This window comes from Pleuronectes platessa, chromosome 14 (genome assembly GCF_947347685.1).
Source record: "Pleuronectes platessa chromosome 14, fPlePla1.1, whole genome shotgun sequence".
Classification (NCBI taxonomy): domain Eukaryota; kingdom Metazoa; phylum Chordata; class Actinopteri; order Pleuronectiformes; family Pleuronectidae; genus Pleuronectes; species Pleuronectes platessa.
Window position 1 is genome coordinate 6,551,621 of NC_070639.1, and position 21,732 is coordinate 6,573,352.

The 21,732-nt window shown below is 40.8% G+C and overlaps 2 protein-coding genes across 2 annotated transcripts in view; both read right to left on the minus strand.

Moving 5' to 3' along the window:
- Positions 1 to 4,680, minus strand: part of znf385b (zinc finger protein 385B) — a 38,479-nt gene extending 33,799 nt beyond the window's left edge. The window contains exon 1 of the mRNA XM_053440734.1: positions 4,453 to 4,680. The gene's annotated coding sequence lies outside the window, so the exon portion shown is untranslated. The remainder of the gene's footprint in view (positions 1 to 4,452) is intronic.
- Positions 4,681 to 10,434: 5,754 nt separating this feature from the next.
- cwc22 (CWC22 spliceosome associated protein homolog) lies at positions 10,435 to 21,639 on the minus strand. Its single transcript, XM_053440598.1, has 20 exons — positions 21,539 to 21,639; positions 20,401 to 20,457; positions 20,075 to 20,298; positions 19,608 to 19,852; positions 18,821 to 19,075; positions 18,534 to 18,662; positions 18,194 to 18,362; positions 17,869 to 17,922; positions 17,642 to 17,777; positions 17,253 to 17,459; positions 17,110 to 17,172; positions 16,924 to 17,019; positions 16,512 to 16,593; positions 16,000 to 16,060; positions 12,833 to 12,910; positions 12,283 to 12,435; positions 12,010 to 12,137; positions 11,800 to 11,901; positions 11,264 to 11,430; positions 10,435 to 11,116 (listed from the first exon to the last, which is right to left on the minus strand). Exons 2-20 carry the CDS (start codon positions 20,453 to 20,455, stop codon positions 10,632 to 10,634), a joined length of 2,889 nt encoding a protein of 962 aa, XP_053296573.1. The 5' UTR covers positions 20,456 to 20,457; positions 21,539 to 21,639; the 3' UTR covers positions 10,435 to 10,631.
- Positions 21,640 to 21,732: the final 93 nt, after the last annotated feature.

Sequence of the window (21,732 nt, forward strand, 5' to 3'; positions counted from 1 at the left end):
GAGGGGTGGGTACCTGTTAGTGCTCTGTACTGTAGACAGCACCTACTGCCACACACACACACACACACACTCGCACATACAGTACTCCACACACTGCAGTACCAGAGTGTTACTGCTACAGTGGCACCTCTGGGTGAAAGTACATATGTTATACACAGTTGTTAACACAAGTAGAGTGTGTTGAGTGTAAACAACAAAATTTCAGAGCAAGCACCGGAGAAAGGTTATACCTGGGATAAACTGTGGTTGCTGTGAATGGTAAAATCATCAGGCTAACGATGCAGGAGGTTTCTGCCGGAATTAAGTTAAAACATTTAATATTATGCTTAATTAAATAGACAATAATGTTCTTCCTCTTTTAACAGAACTGCAATAAAGATGTTACGATGAGTTCATGTCTCACTCTGTCTCTCACACACACCACAAACATTAAGAACAATTCTGCTAGCTTGTGTGTGTGTGTGTGTGTGTGTGTGTGTGTGTGTGTGTGTGTGTGTGTGTGTGTGTGCGCGTGTGTGTGAGAGAGTGAGATTTCTCTGTAGGTTTTCCAAACTAATCTGTCCTGACGTAACAACATGCTGCTTCTCAATCTGCCCACTGCAGGAGTCCTGGCATGCATGCACATACACACACTCACACATACACACACACACACACACACACACACACACACACACACACACACACACACACACTGTATTTAGTAATGTTGTCATGCTCTATAAATAGGTAAAATTGATTTGTGTGGAGGAGAACAGTGCTACAGTTGGATACATTTATCTTTACTGTACTGAAAGATGTAAACTAACAGGCTGTAGTTAACAATACACAGAGGTTTAACTCTTTATAATGTCCCTAAAAAGCTTGTTAGTGTCTAAAATAAAGTTAGTACAGGTAAGTATTGTTTGACAACTAGGGAGTAGCAGTGGGTATGAAATTCAACAGCAGGTTAATATGGTTGAGTTAAAACTGTGTAACAGCAGGTTAGTTAGGCCTAACATCTTGTTCCTACAGAATAGCCGCTGGTTAATACAGTCTATCAGCAGGTTAACAGGGATAAACTGCAGGTCACGATGGTCGAACAACTAGTTAGCGATCTAATAAGTTGTTTTTAGTGCTGATTTAACAGTTTTTTACCAGATCCTGCAAAGTCAGTGTTTACCTGCATTCACTTCACCTCACCTCCTCACTCCACTGTCCGGTACTCTCACAGAGATGCAGACTGATAACCAGGTAATACTAACTAGTTGTTATAGTTTAACAGCAGCAAGGTAACATGACCGGTGACTGGTTCTGTCCTCTGATTGGACGTTTGTCTCAGTGTGAATGTGCCCTAGTCAGTTTCCCTCTTCGGCTTTAATTAAGTAGATTGGTGTTAATTAGACTCTTAAAAGCCTGAGACATAACTTAGGTCCAAACACAGACCAACAGGAGGGAAGGAAGGAGGGAAGGAGGGAAGGAAGGAAGGAAGGAAGGAAGGAAGGAAGGAAGGAAGGAAGGAAGGAAGGAAGGTACGAACGAACGAACAAACGGCAGAGGTGGATTTCATACAGTATGTGCAGTATGGGCAACTGGGGCGATGGCAGCATCAAATTTTCAGGTCACAAAGGAAAAGTGGGAACACTGGAGGTAAAAATTAGAAAAAAGAGGATCAAGGTGCAATGGTGTAGAGGTAGAGAAGGAAGGGATGAGAAAGAAAATTAGAGAAGACATTGTGCAAGTATAGGATAAGAAAGGAGGAGGTAATTCAGGGGCAAGTGAAAGTGGAGGAAAATTAGGGGTGAAGAAAAGAAAGGAAGGAAAAGGAAGGGAAGGGGTCAGTCATTTCGTCACCTAAGTGAAAATTAACATCTCCATGACAGAAAGAGAGAGAGGGACAGAACTACTGTGGACAATTTGGATTGTGCGTGTGTTAATGTGTTTGCGCATATGTGTGTGTTTGTGTGGAGGAGGAGGAGTCGGGGGGGGGCTTTGTAACGGATTATCTGCAAATAATGAAGCATTTTCAATACACACACGAGATTAAACCTTCTGTATGTCTCCAGCTCAGCCCTGATTAAAAAAAAAACGCACAGGTTTTATATTTCGTTACAGTTTTATAGTGTAATTTATTAATAAACCAGATCAACCCAAACCATGTGAAACTGATTGTTGCACAGTGAATAGACGAACAAAACACACTACGAGATGCCCATCACAACTTCCTACAGCCCATAGTGACCTCATCACATGTCTGATTAACAGTTCAAAACAGAAATATTTGTGTATTTATTTTGATGTGAGACAATCAGGACAGCAGAACCTCCGGTTCGTGAATGGGGAACCATCTTATGTTTGGATTTTTGCTTGGAAAATGACTCAAACTATCAAAACAATTACTGTTTAGGTTTATGTGGATGTGTTAATAGACAAATTCAAATTCAAATTATTATGTACCACTATAAGATAACCTGAAAATATATGATAAAATTCAAAGAGTGAAACACAGAGAGGTGAATTACAACAAACTGGTGCAGCGGTGTAGTCAAATAACATTCCTTTACTAAGGAAACTAATAATCCAATAAATTCTCCATTACAAGTAACGCTGTCTGACCTTGCCACTGGAGCCAATCAGGGTTCAGACAGTTCCCATGTGTGATGCAGCAACAAGCAAAGGCTGTCAGATCAAGAGCATCCATCTTCAGAAACCTCCTCCAGACTCCTCTCCTAACACGTCTAACATCCCAGCATGCAGTGGACTTCTTTACTCCATCTTCTACACTTCAGATCTTGCTACTAACTTCAGGGTCTCCTCCTGTACTCAAGCTTTAGTGTGGTCCTCCATGTGGAAGTCACTTTGGGTAAAAGCATCTGTCAAATGAGTAAATGTGAACGTAAATATTTTTGCTTCACAGATGCCGCAATGTTTTTTATATATTCTACAAACCTTTAGTTAATTTAATCTTTGACAATACAACAAACGTTAAAGCTCATCATATTTTCGAATATGTAAAATATTAGTAGAGTGTATAGTGAAATCTTCAAGTAAAGTACCTCTGATTTGTAACTAAGTATGATACTCGAGTAAATGTAGTACCTTTTACCATTAGTTACTTTCCACCTCCAAATCATCTTAAAAAGTATGATTCATTGATATATGTTTAACAACCCAACACTTAATAGTTAAATTTAGCTCCACTTCACTGTAACTTACACAATACTGCACAGGTATCATTACATAATATAACATAACATAACACTTACAGTGTCCACTTTTCTGCACCGTCGCTACATTTTCCTTTAATACTCAATGTACATTTTGCTGGTAATATTTATGTATTTTAACTATTGGAGTATTTTTATTGTTATTTAAAGATCTGATTATTCCCTCATTGTTTCAGTACCGTTTTAATGTATTTTTCTTGATTGTTTTCTTTTATATTAAAACCCTTATTCGTTTAAGGTCTTTTTACTGATTAATTACTGAAAAACATGACACAAATATCTGATAATTGATCATATTACATATCTTACTGAAAATCTACTTGTAATAGAGTATTTTTCAGAAGTGAAATGTAACTATACGCATTGTATTTTAACCTCTTGATTTAATTCTTAAATAGCAATGAACTGAACTAAGTCACATCCTTCACTATAGTTTCTTACAATGAATGAATGAATCTAAACACCAGCATATTATTCCATAATGAAGATGATCATTATATAAAATAGATTTCTGCTCCACCTCAACCAACTAAAAAACAACTAAAAAAGTAAATCTCTGTTTAAACAGATATAGTTTATGACGGACAAATATATAAATTCATTTGTCGAAGCTGCCGGAGGCCTTTTAAATCATGTATTCTAAATTATTGAGATCTGCAGTTGTTGTTTTTTTGAATATTGGTGCTATTTTAAATCTTTTTAGTTTTTTCTTTTCTTTTATGGTTGGCTAAAGGTTTCTGTCCAAATGACATTTACCTACTGATATTAAATTCACTCTACAACCTTGCTGAACTTAGCAGTACATTTCCCTGATAATACCTGTGTACTTTTACTGCAGTAACATGTCTACACTGAGGTTATTGCTCTTTTTTTCTACCAACTCTGTAATTTTCAGTGTTTTTACTTGAGAGAAAAATCACTGGCTGTTTCTGGAAGACTCAGTAAAATTCAGTAAAAAGAAACTGATGCTGGATCATCAGAGACACAAAATACAGACTCACAGATCTGATGAAGATCAAATATAAAAGGCCAACAGACATTAAAAACTAAGTCTGTTTTTTCTCTGAGTGGCAGAAGCAGGCTGGGGATGACTGGGGCAGAGACAGCGGACAGACGGTCAGTGCGTCTGTGGAGTTCCGCTGCTGGAGCTCCGTCTGTTTCCCGAGCGTCAACCACATCAGGGGATAAGAGAGCAGAAGTGAAGGAGGAGGAGGATAAGAGGAGGAAGAGGAGGAAGGTGACTTACCGGAGGCGGAGGAGGAGATGGATGGATGAAGAAAGTAGAGTCCTGTTGGTTTTGAACTCCGCTCACACCTTCTGTCAGCAGCCGCTCACTGATCAATGAAGATCGATATACTGCACGAGACTGTCAGTGTGTGGGTCAGCGCGCGAGTTGGATAGATCGGTCATCGATCATCCGTCAGGTATCAAACACTGATCAACTCTGAGAGGAGCAGAGGAGAGAACCGCGCGCCCTGCGACGCACCGAGAGGAGCCGTGTAGGGCGCATGCGCCACACACACACACACACACAAACACGCGGGTGCGCACGCGGGCGCACACACAAACAGAGAGAGAGAGAGAGAGAGAGAGAGAGGAAACAGCCAGAAAAGAAAGAGAGATAGAAAAAAGAGAGAGAGGGAGAGCTAGCTGGGAGAGAGAGAGGGGAAGAAAGAAGGAGAGAAAGAAAAAAAGAGAGAAAGATAGGGAGAGAGAGAGCGAGAAAGAAAGGAAGAAAGAAAGAAAGAAAGAAAGAAAGAAAGAAAGAAAGAAAGAAAGAAAGAAAGAAAGAAAGTGAGTGACTGAGAGACAGAGAGGAAGCTTAAATAACATCCAATAAAAATAAAAGAATCACAGTTGGATGGATGGATGGATGTGTGTGTGTGTGTGTGTGTATGTGTGTGTGTGCATTTGTGTATTTGTGTGTGTGTGCATGTGTGTGTCTGTGTCTGTGTTTGTGTGAGGGTGTGTGTGTGTGTGTGAGCACCAGGTTCTGGTTGATACATTTCCAGGTTTTTTGTTGGCAATAAAAAACTATAAAAATCTATTTAAAACTGCAAATACTGGCTGCAAAACACACACACAGAGGCTGTTCACTCTGTCTGTGTGTGTGTGTGTGTGCGTGTGTGTGTTTGCGTGCGTGCGTGTGTGTCTGTGTGTGTGTGTGTGTATTTACTGTCAACTCACCTGTCCAAGCTGTGAGCAGGTGTCAGGTTAAAGGATAATTTCAGTTTCCTTGAGTCAGTTCTGCACTGCTGAGCTCTGAGCCGTGGATCAGGTGAGTTCAACTCAGCTTTGTGCAGATGATGAGACACAGATATAAACAACCCCCACACCTCCTGTATAAGAGCAAGAGCCACAGAGAGACATAACAATTTTTGTTTGCAGTTGGTTGCTGGTCATTTTGTCTCGCATCGTGTCTCTTTGCAGTTATTTTGAGAGGAGAGAGTATACTATACTAATAATAGTGATAGTTCTGACATTGTGTCTGTAAACACAGTAGAAAATCACAGGTTCAATCGTTTGGCCTGTGATTTCAAAGTATGTCCTTCAACCACATCTTTATGTATTTTATTTATCAATTACTCATAGATTCGTCAGTCTAAGAGTTCAGACAGACAGACAGACAGATGGACAGACAGGCAGACAGGCAGACAGGCAGACAGGTGGACAGACAGGCAGACAGGCAGACAGGCAGACAGACAGACAGGTGGACAGACAGGCAGACAGGTGGACAGACAGGCAGACAGGCAGACAGGCGCAGGGTAACGTACTATCAGAGAGCTGAGACATTTCACACTGCTGCTCTGAGTGAGAAATCTCTGTTTCTCTCTCTCTCTCTCTCTCTCTCTCTCTCTCTCTCTCTCTCTCTAAGCTTTATCAAACGCCACAGAGCCCTATCACTGTTCACACAAATTCATGAACACACACAAACACACACTTTGATCCAATCCCACAAATACTGCCTGCTGCCATTAAAACACCAAATAAGGATTAATCTGCAAACTGAAAATATTCTCCCCAACAAATGCAGCCATGCAGTCACCCAGCTGTTTCAGGAAATCATCAGGAAATAATAACTGGACTGAATCTGCAGGATGATATATCAATGAAAGTTAGTTTGTTTTGTTGTATGTTAAATAAATAAAGATATTCAGAGAGAGGTTTCTAGTTTGTTTTTCAAATGTGATATAATTTCCTGCAGTTTGAAAACTTTTGGAAACTTCAGCAAAGATCTTAATTTGTATGTAGAAAATACATTTTGCAGCTATAGCATTGTTGAAATGTTTTTTTTTTTAATGCTGAAATACAGACTTGTATACTACTGCAAAAATCCTGTTCCAGTCAGGCTTTGGTTTTTGCCAAGATTGATAGACAACAAAACAAATACAGAATTTAATGTTTCTGACTCAAGACAATTTCAGTTTTATTTACGAACCTACGGAGAATAATCTGAATTTAGTGTTTTCAGTTAACTGATTTTTGGCCACAACTGTTTTGCCCTGGATAACTCATCGCTCACCTAGCATCACTTTTGTCTACAGTAGAAAAACGAGCTGCTGTGGAGGAGCTGCTCAGCACCAAACAGCAGACAGACACAACGAAGAAAGTGGAGACCAAACTGGATTTAAAACAGGGAGAATGTTGAGCCTTAGATTCATCACATGGACACAGACACAACTCCATACGTCCAAATTAATTAAAGTTAATCACGTCCTATAATTTACAACACTTCTCACTCAATCATAGACTGTACAGTCTATGATTGATACCTAGGTGTATTCAACAGTATGGTTCCAACAATAAAGCCATCTTACAGGGTGCTGCATGGCCCATGTGTTAGATGTGAGCATTTTACTTAACGGACATACAGCCCCACCCCCATCCTTTATTTAGGCCTTGATTCGGTTTCCCAGAATTCCTTGCAGCTCCAAGGTCCCAATGGGTCTGTTCCTCCATGAGCTGCCGCAGCAGACCAATTGGACTCCTTTGCTCCTCAGGACATCCAACCAATCAGAGTCGAGTACTGCAGCGCCCCACTTACACTCACACATGCCTGTAACGTGCACTAACACACACACACACAGGCATCTCCCCCTCTCACCTTGAACATCATATCAAGGTTGTACAAGGATACAGCCATGAGAGTGTGTGTGTGAGTGTGTGGGTGTGATCGGGTGGGTGTGTGGGTGGGTGTATGCTGGGAGCTTGAAGACAGGAATAACCAGGACAAACATACACACAGTGAATAAATAAACAAGTTTGGTGCACACTTACAGTGGAAGGAATGAAAGAAGGATGGATGGATGGATGGAAGGAAGAATAGGTGGAAGGACAGATGATGAATGGATGGATGGAAGGATGGATAATGGATAGATGGTTAGATGGATAGATGGATGGATGGATGGATGGATGGATGGCTGGATGCAAAATTTTATATTTATTGAATGTGTAACTCATTAATATTTGACATGGCATATACATACATAGGGGAATTAAATACTGTATATAGCTGCACAAATGTCAAACGATCAGATCAATCTGATAAACAAGATGTGATCATGTAATATGTTAAAGTTGAGCAGTCCTTCTCTCTCTCCTGTGTCATTGTACAGAACTGATCAGTTTGATGCTACAGCCAAGGTCAATTAGCTTAGCTTAGCGTAATGACAGGAAACCATTAGTCCAGAATTGAGTCACTGAAAGGCCAAGAAACAGTGATTAGTGTGAGGACAAGTTAGGGTTCAGGTCACTTTGAAACAGTGACACCTCCAGTAAGAAGGTTGTGTTTTCACCCAATCTTTGTTGGTTTGTTTACACGAAAACTGTTGAATCTATTTCCACAAAACTTGGTGTAAGGAAGGGACATGGGCAGAGAAAGAAACCATTATATTTTGGCATGGATCAGGACAACAGGGAGGATTTTCTCAGAGAATACTTCAATTAATCTTGATGGAAAACATCAGATCTGTTTAGGGGACCGATATCTTCAAGTCTTTACAATTTGGTGCAGAACCAAATAAAAACATTGATCTCGCAGATTTACGTGTGGTTTCCAACGGGGTAGACATTTCATTCAGCTGCTGTACGATAACAATTTGAGCAACAAACCTGTAACTACCAATGTGTAGCTGAAATAATGTGTTGGGAATAAACAGTTTATACATTTCCAACATGACGGATTTTAAGCAGAATTTAACGGGACTGTTGGGCCCAGGTGGAGGAGCTATACGTCTAATATTATATGCATGTCTTGTTACAGTTACAGACACAAATCCCTTGTTCATACAGTCGAAACGCAACAAAACACTATGTGTCAGCGGAGACTCACAACATTAATAGTAGTTCTTTCAGGTCATAGTGTGCGGTGAAGCAACCTCATGATGATGTAGGAGAGAGAGAAGGAGCCAAAGTTAACTTCAACCTCACTAATCACAGGAGCACGTGGAGAAAACCAGGCAGGTGAGAAAGTTCAGACACGGAGGATACGTCAGTGAAGTGCACATGTCAGCAGATTCCGAGGCGACACCATCACAGGAGACGTTTACTGTCAACAAAACACAACCTGGGTTTTTCAGTTCAAAGGGATGAAACCTGAAACTGAGGAGACTTTACAAGCACAACATAAATGCTCAGTACATACCTGGGGTATGCAGCAGGGTGGAAAGTAACACAGTACATGAGATAATTCTTTACCATGTTTCAAAGATTATACGGTTTACTTCCGATGATAAGATGCTGAAACAGTTTATTAGATTAAAGAGTTTAAATACCTAAAGTGGCATTGTGAGGGAGGAGTTTCCAGAAGCTCGTAAAGGGAGTTCTTAACACACTGATAAGAAATTCATTAACCAGTAATAAAATCATCTTTTGCTTATGAACCCTTTATAAATTTAACCTAATCAGAACGTGGAACTCTATTTTGGAAGAATCCTATAATCTGCTCCTAAAATAAAACACCTGGTCCAGTGCACAAAATCAAGTTTTTAAAGTTGTATGGTCTTAACAGTATGTAGAAAAACTCTGAGATATTCTTTATGTAGCTTCTGTATTTTTTCAAAATGTTTAATTTCTCCCAGGCCATGTGCAGAAACCTGCCTCATTTAGTTTATTAATCAGCTTAATCCAACAGTAAAAACTTGTTAAATGAAAGTTTAGTTTGGGGTTGTTGCAGCCAAACACAGGAAGAAGAAGAAGAAGAGAACTGAACCAATGTTGCAGCCAAACAGTAAATACAAAATCGATTAAATTTACTTAGCAAAGCCAATAATTACACATGTAAGTCTGTAATAAAAGTTGTGAATGTATGTGTAATGCAACATCATCAAAGTAGCTTTTTCTGCATGATGAGTACATTCACATTTTGTACCTTTAGTACATTTAGTTGAAGGTCTTGCTATTTTATGAAGGATTTTTAAATGGATAACTTATACTTGTAGCCCAATGTCCCCAGGAAATGAGGTTTTTACAAATCAATCCTGAGGAAAACATGAACATCTTGACCACGACGTGGAAAACTTTATAATAGATGTCAAGATATTTGAAACCCATAAATAACGTCTTAATTAATGATTATTTTGTATGGTTTTGATCAGTAGAAGTATCAGTGGAAACAGAATATTAGCTGGCAAATATTTTGACGACTGATAAATAGGTCAAGCTTTTATCGGACATGGTGTCAGGTTTTCATTCTTGTATGTTATGTAGGAAAATATATGGAATAAAACATACATTTTACCTCTAGTGATTGGTAAATTGAATGTGTTGCATATATTCCTAAAGCTTCTCACTTTTGCTTGCCATTTTTTTGTGCATTCTTGGAATGTTTTGTTTATTTTCAGTACTGTAAATGATGTCTCTACCTTGATATAGTTCAATTAAAGGTTGAATAAATGAATGAATCCAGTTTTTAGGGTTATCAACACAGTTCATTTTAAGTTTTCTGTTGTTTCATTAGCCAAACTATTTAATGTTCAATCATGAAAGTAATTATTAGCTGCATATTATTAGTATTAATAAAACAAAGGCGGTTATATTTCACTGGAGTGAAGAGAAGTGATATAAGCAAGAGCAGCAGCTATAAGTAGAGAAGGAGGAGGCAGAGGTGAAGTTTGTATGAATCATATCTCACTAGAATATAAATATAAACTCTGCCTGCTTTTACAACATTCACCAATATTATTGTTCCACTTCTTGGGATAAAAAAGCACAAACAGAAGTCACAAGATTAAAAAACATCTAAAGCAACTTTAATGTTTTTTTCCTTATTTCATCAACAACAAAAATTAAGAATAGAAAATACAGACTGACAGAAAGACGGGTAGAGAAAGGTAGAGAGAGAGAGGAATGACAGAGGGAAAAGATTCACTTGTCTGTCAGTTATCAGTCCATCACTGCTGCTTCAGGATGGAGGGATGAAGAGTTCTATCTCCTCCTCCTCTCCTCTCTCTCTCTGTTCTTGTCCCTGTTCTCTTTATTCCTCTCTCGCTCCCTCTCCCTCTTCTCCTCGGGCTCTCGCTCCCTCTCTCTTTCCCTCTCTCTCTCCCTATCCCTCCCTCTGTCTCCCGCTCGCTCCCTTTCACCATCTCTTTGCCTGCCTTGAAAGTCCATTTTCCGACTTCTGTCCTCTTCTTTTCGCTGCGGCTCCTCTTCCTCTGGTCTTTCGTCTCGTCTGCTCTGGTGTGTGCCCTGACGTGCATGCTCGTGTTCCTCCATCTCACGTGCACGGCCTTTCCCGTGCTTCATTGCCTGCTTCTCATCGTTACTGTCATCCTCAGCTATCTTGTGTCTGCTTTGCTTCTTGTCAGAGCTTTTGTCCTTCTTTTTCTTCTTGCCCTTCTCTTTCTTTTTCTTCTGCTCAATTGGTTCAGTTCTCTTCTTCTTCTTCTTCCTGTGTTTGGCATCTGAGTCTGGAGAAGAAAAGGAATAAATAATAACTGTTAATCTGTCACTCTCTGACTTTCTTGTCCATTTCTGTGTAACCAGGGTTTCCTCAGATTCACTAAGTTAAATTTAAGAGCATTTTAATATCACTCAAAAAAATTATACAGACGTACCTGAGCTGCTGCTGCTGGAGGAGGAGTCTGAATCGCTGGAGGAGTCTGATGAGGAGGAGTCAGATGAGGAGGATGAGGAGGAGGAGTCAGAGTCCGAGGATTCCACTTCCTGTCTCTGTGTCATGATTATCTTTGGAGCGTTCTTCAGGTGTTCCCTCAACTCGTCCCTGAGAGAGAGAGAGAGAGAGAGAGAGAGAGAGAGAGAGAGAGAGAGAGAGAGAGAGAGAGAGAGAGAGAGAGAGAGAGAGAGAGAGAGAGAGAATTATGTAAATATAAACTGAGACGATACAGTGATGTTGATCAATGACTAACTGTAGCCTTCAATTATAGCACAAAAGAGACATGAACTCTGCAGTTTAGAAACCCTGTCACCTCTCACCAGCGTTCAATGCTCTTTGTGGATAAATTAGAGAAAATCTCTATAACGAGTTTCAGAAACCTGACTAATGCAAATGGGATCAAATATTAAAACTATAATCTTTGTGTCCATATACTTTGGCTACATAGTTAACACCGTGTTTGTTTGTGTCTCTTACGTGAGTCCTCCCAGTCCGATAGAGGTGAAGAAGTTTATGGCGAAGCGAGTGTTCCTTGGATTATCACGAGGGAACAGACCTTCAAAGAACGGCTGCAGAGTCCTGGAACACACAGACGTTAAAAATTAACACAATTTTGTTTTGTTTGTTTAATTCTTCATAACCAACGGGAAACCCCTCTCCAATCATCATGTGTGAGTGTGTCCGTACTGGTCTTTGAGCCTCTGGTTGAGTCTGGGGAGGCCCATGTAGGCACAGAGCTCCTGGAAAAGGATCTTCACAAAGATCCTGCTGGACGACGTCGTGGTTTCCTCACTCATCCTGACACACTCCAACACCTGGTGAAAGACATCCACCGGAAACAGCAGAGAGAGAGAGAGAATAAGAAAATTCAACTAGAGAGAAAAAGCTGTTTCATGTGTTTTAACCTGAGATTGGTAAGACTCTATTGAATTTAAAGTGAGTATGTGTGTGTACGCTTACACTCCAGGGAACAGAGTCTGTGTAGAGCAGGTGAGCGAACAGTCGGGCCACGTTCCTTAATTTGTTGGTCTCCAGTCGATGAATCGTGTCATACTGCTCCGCAAAAATACCTTCAAAACTTTCCATGTACTCTTTCTTTAGCAGACAGAACCTCTGCAAACACACACACACAAACACAGAGAAAGTGTTATTTTTACATTTTACTTAAGATCAACATCGGAACTTGACAGTAAGTTTTGAAAATTTCAAAAAAAAAACTTTTGCAGACTATACATAGAAACAGACAAATTGTGTTTCAGCAGAATTTCTAAAATGTAAATACAAATTACGGAAAGCACCACAAACGAAGACTCGGACTATGTTATCACAATATCCGGGCATATTAAACCAAAACTATCTATGACAGATACTAGAAGAGCGAAGAGAGAAAACGTGTTTTAAAAATAGGATGAACAGACCCTTGGAAATGCCCCTCAGATTAATGTATGAGAATACCAGCAGAGGTGAGTGTGAGTGTGTGTGTGTGTGTGTGTGTGTGTGTGCGCCTCACCCCGGCCAGCAAACCAAAGAACTTCTCGTAGGTCCTCTGTTGAGCGCAGCAGTCCAGGATCATGTTACACAACTCTTTCTGTTAACACAAACACAAACATCTTATTAATACAGAGGGTTATACATTTCTACGTGTCACACATGTAAGACAGTGTGGATCTTTTCGGCTGTGTCTTCTGAAACTCAACGCTCGATCTTAACCACGATCTTAGATTCAATGAAGGTTTGAAGTCACTGTTATGCCTTCAAGTTTTGGTCCAGATGTGCAGGAAGAACCCAAAACTAAACAAACACTATATTTGTGCAGCTGTCGGTTTCTGTTGCCACCATCCTCCTCTTTCACCTCTTCTCGACTCATATTTTATGGCAGACAAGGTCTTTGTCGTCATTACATTTGTTATGATTAGTGAACATGAGATACTTCAAAAAAGTGTTGTCATTCGTGTCAGTGCGGCTGATCAGTACATCTGAGAGAAAAATATGTTCAAGGACAGCCATCTTAAAAGGTTGTGTGTGTGTGTGTTATCCAGCTGTTGTGTTGAGTGATTCAGTCCTGATGCTGATGAAACTCTGTCTGGCAAGGTCCTCACCTCTGAACTAACACAAATGCTCACACAGTCTCTCTCACACACATTCACACTTAGTATGATCTTGATTTTCTGTCAAACAGCCAAGCAGTTAATCAAACTGTTGTTTCATCCGTTTAAACATAACATTCACATGCTGCCTACAACATGTCTCGATGTTATGATTTTATATCTCATCATGTCCATCAGCAGCTCAAAGTTCACAGAGTTGACCCTGAGGTACAGATTAGGAGCTGGAAACGGGTGTTGATACTTTTCTCCACTGACTGTATCTATTTGAACTGAGCGACAGGTGACCGTGTTCATATATTTACACCACTGTCACATGAAACTTTAGAGAAGGAAGAGGTGTACATCGTGTGACTGCCACACAAGTTATTGAAGTTGGGAGATTTTCATCCTCATAGCTAATAGACAGAAAATAAAAGTGCTTTTGCTCCACTTTCAAAAACGGTGAATGATTCTCACCATTTCAATACCACGAAGAACAAGAAGAGGGAAGGTGACTAATTTAACAAATATACAGTAACAAGCTTAGTGATGAGTTTAAACTATTTAAGAAAAACAAACTGCATTGTAATTAGTGAACTTTTAAATTCTTACAGCAGTAACACAGTTACCTCCAAACACGCTGAGCATAATTTACCGACTACATCGCTCCTCCCCCTATCTCTCTCTCTCTCCGTTTTCCAACCATCTCTCCTCCCCTCCCCATTTTTCCTGCTCACCCCAACCGGTCGAGGCAGATGATCGCCCACGTCTGGTTCTAGTGGTTTCTTCCAGTTAATGAGGGAGTTTTTTTCTCTCCACAGTCACCAAAGTGCTGCTCATTGTGGGAACTGTTGAGTTTCTCTAAAAACATAAATATCTTGACCCTCTATGGAAAGAGCCTTGAGATAATGTATATTATGATTTGGCAGCAAAAAAATTCAATTGAATTATTTTAAGGGGGTTTGGACTAGGGCTGTGCTCAAAAAAATCGATATGGCGATATATCGTGACGTCGTCATGCCGATGCACGCATCGATGCAGATGCTACTGTATCGATACGGCATCAAATGCTTTGACGGCTGTCTTGAACACGAAACTTCACCTATGGTGCAGTGCACAATAATGCCAAAGGGGGCAGCATAGGCAAAAACAGCACACGTCTCAACTCAAAACAAGCAAGGAAGAAACACCGAAAAAACTGGCGGAGTTATTGCACGTGAAATGCTTTGCTCGCAGTCTGAATTTGGCTGCTCAACGTGCGCTCGAGACGCCCACTGTTTCTTACTTATTCTCCACTGAGGTGTGGAAGAATGCCAAGGAGCTGTGGACCTTCACTGAAGCGGACCTGGCCTGTGCTGAAGATGAGGCTAAAGCCCTGAAGCCGCTAAAAGCTGCAGCACTCGTAATGTCCGAAGAACATTATAGCCACGCTGCATGCCCAGATGTGCAACTGCGCTCATGTTCAAGCAACAGACTCGGCACTTACGAGGGAAATTAAAAACACCGTATCCAGGGATCTTGGGAGGAGATGCGTGAGCGACAGATCAATGGCATTGCCTTTTTTTTATATTGGGATTAGAATCTTTTAATGGCCCGAATTTTAAGTATTTTGAGTGGTGCGATCCCTAAGACTTCGCCTTTGCTGTTATATGGAATAATAAAGAACAACTGTTGTAGTCAATTCTGTGCAGGACATGGTCATTATTCAAAAGCAACGTGTATCGTGATAGTATCGTATCGTGGTCTCTGTATCGTGATACGTATCGTAAGGTTGTAGGCAATACCCAGCCCTAGTTTGGGCTACATAACATTACTGTTCAGGTCATGTCCTAGATACTAGTGAATGTTAGCAGCTCCATCCTGCTCCTAATTGGTCTCCTGAGTCACTGAGCTGGCACAGACACGCGTAAGAGCCTCTGTTTGAAAAGGCTGTTGAAATTTCGTCTAAGTCAAAAAATGGATTGAAAAACACAAAATGGCCATAAAGACTTAAATCAAAACTACAATTACTTGATGACCCTGATGTCCATCGTCTCTAGGGATAGTGAGAGGCCTTTTATCAGACTGTGCTACGGGGCCCATCTGAGTTTTGACCGACTCTAGAAACACAGAGCTGATTGTCCTCTGACACATGATGTTTCTCAAAGCCTATTTTCGCCACAGGCTCACAGAGAGCGCTATTAACAAGCCACGGACACACACACACACACACACACACACACACACACACACACACACACACACACACACACACACACACACACACACACACACACACACACACACACACACACACACACACACACACACACACACACACACACACACACACACACACACACACCTGAAAATAACCTTTTTCTAATGCCCTTCTTTATCACCTCAAACTAAAATTCATCTGGAACCTTTAATTACAAAATTCTTAACTTGGGTATCAGTGCCACCTTCTGATCAGAAATGTGTTTGGATGACACAGAGATGTGCTATTACGGTATAACTTGGTAAGTATCTTACATGTAGAGATATAATATTCTAGCAATACAATCATTAATGTGATTGTATCAGTGTGTGTGTGTGTCTGTCCACTCACCGTCTGGCTATCAGGAAAGTCCATCTTGATCAGTTTGTGGGCACACTCCTCAAAGTCCAAACTACAGAAACAACCAGTCAGTCAGTTACTGTGAAATCCCTTCAATTAAAGCATGGTAAGTAGGCCACTCACACACAGACACATATTTAAATATTAGTCCAAGTTCATCAAATTTAGCAGGAGCTGTAAATAACTGCAAACACCCTCAGAGACAACTGAGTCACTGATCACTGTGTAATTTCAAGTGTGTTAGTGTGTGCGCATGTCTATTCATATTTATGAGGGCCAATTTTGGTTCAAAACCATTATTATCAGGACATTTTGAGTGGTCCTCACAAATTCAATGTGCTGTTGGAGGGTAAAGACTTTGTTTTATGGTTAGGGTCAGAATTAGGTTAGGGTAAGGCATTTTAGTTGTGATGGTTAAGGTTATGGTAAGGGAATAGGGAATGCATTACATCAATTAGTGTCCTTACAACTAGAGGCGTGAATGTGTGTGCGCACGTCTGTACCTGGACTGTATAGCGAGGTAGATGGTTCTTCTGAAAGCAACCAGGTTGACCTCAGTCTTATCGAAGATGGTGACCTTCTCATCTGAGACAAACAGAGACAGAGAAGACGATGGAAGATGTTGTTTGGCTTTTTGTGTATCATGTAAAAATATCAGATGATTATTATGACAATATATCACAAATATGTAATATCACAAAATTAAAGTGACGCAACTACGGGAGCATTTTTTGTTCCTGCCTTGTACACCTTTAGCTTTCAAACACCTCAGGTCAAGCAACACAGAACTAATGTATAACATTTAAAACCCAGATGACATCACAAAAACATCATCAGTGTTAACATTACACAGCTTCGGCAGAGACGACATTGTGCATCTGTTTTTATATGCTGAGAAGGAAAAACCTGTCTAACCTTCTCCGACTTCCTCGTTCTCTTCTTCCTCATCTTCATCTTCGTCGCTGCCGTCTGCCTCCTCTCCTGAATCGCTGCTGCCCTCGTCCAGGATGTCTGTGAGGAGGAGGTTGCGGCGGATTGGTTAAGATTGTGAAGGTGATGACAGCTTATTTGGCAAAGTGCAATGTTTAAGCAAGTTCTGACCTCTTTTGATGGTTTTGTATTTCTCCTCGTTCTCCAGGAAGTCCGGGTCCAGCTTAAACACATCTGAGTGAACACAAACACACATGTTAGGATTAACATGTATACACTTATTTGTGAAGATGGTTGTAGTCTCCAGCTCTTACTGATGATGTCCTCCAGGTTGTACTCATCGTCCAGTGGCAGCATGTGGGTGAACTGGTCGTCCTCCTCCACCAGGTCCAGGCCATCTGGGATCACTGGATGATCTTTGAAACCGTCCTTCCTGATGGCAAACATCACCTCAATCATGTACTGGACCCTCTTGTCGATGGCCGACTCGTGAAGGACGTTCCTGAGACGCTCAAATATGGCTGAAAAAAAGAGAAAGCTATTTTTATTAGATTTTTTTCCTGATCAATTGTGCCAATACTTGCGTTTTATGTAGAATTTGTTTGCCTCTTAAATAGAAAACTGATTGATAGAAATAAAGTTACTACTATAACAAAGAAAAAAGTAGAAGATCCTCCAGTTTAATGTTGTAGCTGCTGTTTACCATTGATTCCTCTGGGGGAGACCTCGGTCAGTTTAAGTCCACATTCTTTCAGGAAGGAGATGGTGACCTCGACGCTGTCGTCTGTCGGACGCTCCAACAGCAGGGTGAGCATCTCCAGACACAAAACCTCATGGGCCTGAGGGCGAGACAGAGAGAGAGAAAGGTAAAAACACTTCATAAGAGCTGCGCATCAACACTCAGACCTTCCATCAATGTTGGTAACTTACCACGTTCTGGTTGATGAGGTGAGCCACAAACTTTGAGGCTGTCAGGCACTGAAGCTGGAAAACAAAACGGACTGATTTTAATACATCACTGATACTAATGCGACTACTTTTGTAACCTTCAGTCATAATACATCTTAAGATGAAAACATGTCAAGAGGTGAAAAAAAATTTGGGAAGCATGTATCGCCTCATTTCTGATGACGCTTCAGTGTAATTTCTTGAAATGTGAATTTTACATTTTGAGCATGAATCCATTAATATTGTGTATTATCTCCAAGAGGTTCATTCTCGACACTCAGAGTTGAACGTGCAGTCAGACATGTACCTTGATGTTGCGGCGGTAGCTCCTCCTGAAAGCTATGATGAGACGCTTGAGGATCAGCTCTCCAATCTGAGGGAACTTGGAGTTGATAATGGCAACGACGGCGGCGTAAACATGGGTGAAGGTGGGAGACGCTGCCTGAGCCTGCAGCACTGAGCGAGCCAAGAGACCCCTGTGGGGAGGGGGGAGTCGGTCAGACAAAACATGGCCTCCATTGTGACATAAAATATAGCAATTTATAAAAAATTAACCCTCAAATGTTACTGATGTTATATAAGTGAGTCTTCTATTTGAATATTGAGTGTAGACGTGCAGTTGTTTACGAGTATATGTGATTATTCACCTCCCCCTGATGATGTTCTCCTGTAGCAGCTCCTGGATGATGTTGACGATGTTCGACACGTTGACTTTGTTGATCAATCCGTTGATGGACTTCTTTAGAGCCTCCCAGCTCATCCTCTGATAGGCCAGGCTGCACAGGAGGGGGAGCATCAGTGACAACACAAATTATCCAATTAAATTAAGATTAGGTCTAGATTGTGGTAGCACATCTCAGATCAAGCATCAGAACAGAGTCGATCCGAGCTGAGCAGAATGAGTTCGGTAAAAGTGAAACAAACTCGCTCGTACCTGCTCTTGTCAGTGATTTGCTGCTGCATCATACGCAGCTTGGCGGGGGGAATGTAAGCGCCACCAGTCCTCGTCAGGATTGGGTCAATCTCCTCCTTCTTCTTTTTGACCGGTGGCTCATCTGCCGCCACCGGCTCCTTGTCTGTCGGAGAATCAGCAGAGCGGCCACGCCTCCTGTGATCCGACTCTGCATCTCGATTGGGCCACCGTTGAAAACGCCCGTTCCTGTCATCACGACGATCATCATAGCGATCTCTGCGTGGAACCGAAGGAGACAAAGATTTTAGAAAACAAAATATTTTGAAAACACGCGTTACTACTTTCAAATCATGATTCACTTAAAACAACCGTATTTGGCATGAAAGGTAAAACTGAATTACCATCAAGCCCTACTCATAATTATCTCGTAATGTTTGTCTTCTTCGACGTGAACTGTTTCATATCTGTATTGTTAATAACATTCTGACACTCGGCCTGTGTCAGTTTTATATTTATGCATTAACACGTTTGATGTTGAATTGAGTGTGTATTGTTTTTTTAGAAATATATATATGATGTTGACGATGTTCGACACGTTGGATTGTTGATCAACCCGTTGATGGACTTCTTTAGAGCCTCCCAGCTCATCTATATATGATGACAAGTATGTGTAGGGTTTTTATTGAGAAGGGGGTTTTTATGACCCAGTTTCACTACATCATTATGAGATATTTATCCACTAAATCACAAAATGATTACAAGCCAATCGCCAGCTATGAGGCTCTGTGTGTTTGTGTGTGTGTGTTACCTAGCATAGCGTCCTCTGTCGTAGCGCTCCCGGTCTCTCTCCCTCTCTCTGGACCTGGATCTGTCTCGTCCCCTGGAACCGGATCTGTCTCTTCCTCTGGACCTTGATCTTGATCTGTCTCTGGACCTTGACCTGGATCTTTCTCTGGACCTTGACCTGGATCCGTCTCGTTCTCTGGATTTGGACCTGGATCCGTGGGATCTAGATCTGGATCGATCTTGTTCTTTGGACCTGGATCTGGATCTCTGAAACGAACAAACAAAACGAGTGTGAGTAATATGTCTCGATATTCCTGTTAAAATGATCTGGATCAATCTGAATGCAGGAAGAATTGGACATGTCACTCTGTAAATCAAGAACAAGTTTGTACCCAGAGTAAAAAGATACTTCAAAACGTCACAGTTGTTGGTAGCAACCAGTGCATTTAAATACATCAAATTACAGTAACAACCTTAGTCGGAGCTTACTTTGATCTGGGCCACGCTGCTCCTGAGCCTCCTCAGCGCCCCATTATGTTGATCATCTTCATCACTGCTGGTGCTGTCGTCTGAGCTGCTGGAGGCCGGGCTCCCAGAGCGGCTGCGGCCTGCAGGACTGGCCTGCGGGGAGGGCCTGTCTGTGGGGCTCCTCTCCACCAAGTCGGCCTGTTGGGGCTTCACTGCAGCTGGACTGGACTCATCTTCTGAAGATCCTGAAGACAAGACAGGAAGATGAATCTTAAAACTACAGCTACTAAGTAGTACTTATACTGCCACTGCAATAACAACAATTAGTGACAGAAGATTTTACTCACCACTGTGTTCCTTCTGTGCAGGATTGGGACTTTGACTTTTGCCTGGAGAGTCCATACCTTAAAAACACACGTTCTCATTATGACAGAAAGGCATTATAGTCACTTAGGGCTGCAGAGAAGGACTATTTCCATTAGCAGTTTCCAGAATAATTAATTGAACCATAACAGAAAAATAATACTCATAAAAAAAAAATTGACATTACAATCTACTGAATTATCTACTTCGTTTTCCATCATTGGATAAGAACAGCAACCATTCAAACTTGTGGAGCAGGAAACTTATTTTACAAAGTGATTCAATTGAATGTTAATTAAAAAGGTACATTATTGTGGATCTGCTAATTCCATCCCTACACCCATCATATGTCAAATCATACATAAAGAGAAACATGATTCTGATGATAACAAAATGAGGTCATCTTCTACACTCTACAAAATCTGAGATAACTTTTAAAAAAAAAAATCTTATTGACCATTAATCCTATGAAAACCTGAATTTGATTTGTACGTTGTAAGTCTGTGTCTCAGTATTTCGATGTTCTTACCATGTCTGTGATCGTGACGATCATTTAAAATAAACAACATAGTAACATTTATTAAAGCAGAACATTATCCAAATGAAATATTTGAAATTCATCTGCTATATCTGTCGTACAAATGAGAATCCGCTCGGTTTAAACTCTGGTTGTTTAACATTTCACGGTGTGTTTGTCTGAACCTCATCTCAGAGACGGTTATATGATACGTCTACAAATATTATACAGAGGATCTAAGCCCTTGTTTCAAACTTTAAAAGACAGTTTTTGTTTCACTGTAGCAAACCTCGGGCAACATGTATCACAACAGTAAGAAACCGGAAGCGGCTCCTACGGGTACATTTATAATATAGAAGTTATCTCAGAGAAGTTAGGTAGGTAATAATATGACGTGAGAGAACAAAACCATTTCCACAAATCGACAAACGTCTCAGTCGTATCGCCATGTGTGTTTGGATGTTGTAGTTAGCTAACCTGCTAATGCTACATAGACTCTGCCCAGTTAAAGTGTTCAAAAGCAAGAAGTGAAAGACATCAAGCGTGTTTTTCATCGATAATATAGTACTGCTACATCCAGTTTTTTACGTTTAATCTTCTCTTACCGTTTTGTTCCCGGACTTTTTGTCCCTACGTCAAATCAGAGTCTTTTTAGTGGCGGCGATATCCCAGAAATGCTGCCGGGTCAGGTGCAGCTTCCGGATTTCACAATAAAAGTTTGAAAGGTAATGCCTTGTTCGCTATCGCTCTCTAGCGGTGATGATAATAACTACTTCCTCACTGCCGAGCATCTTGTTGT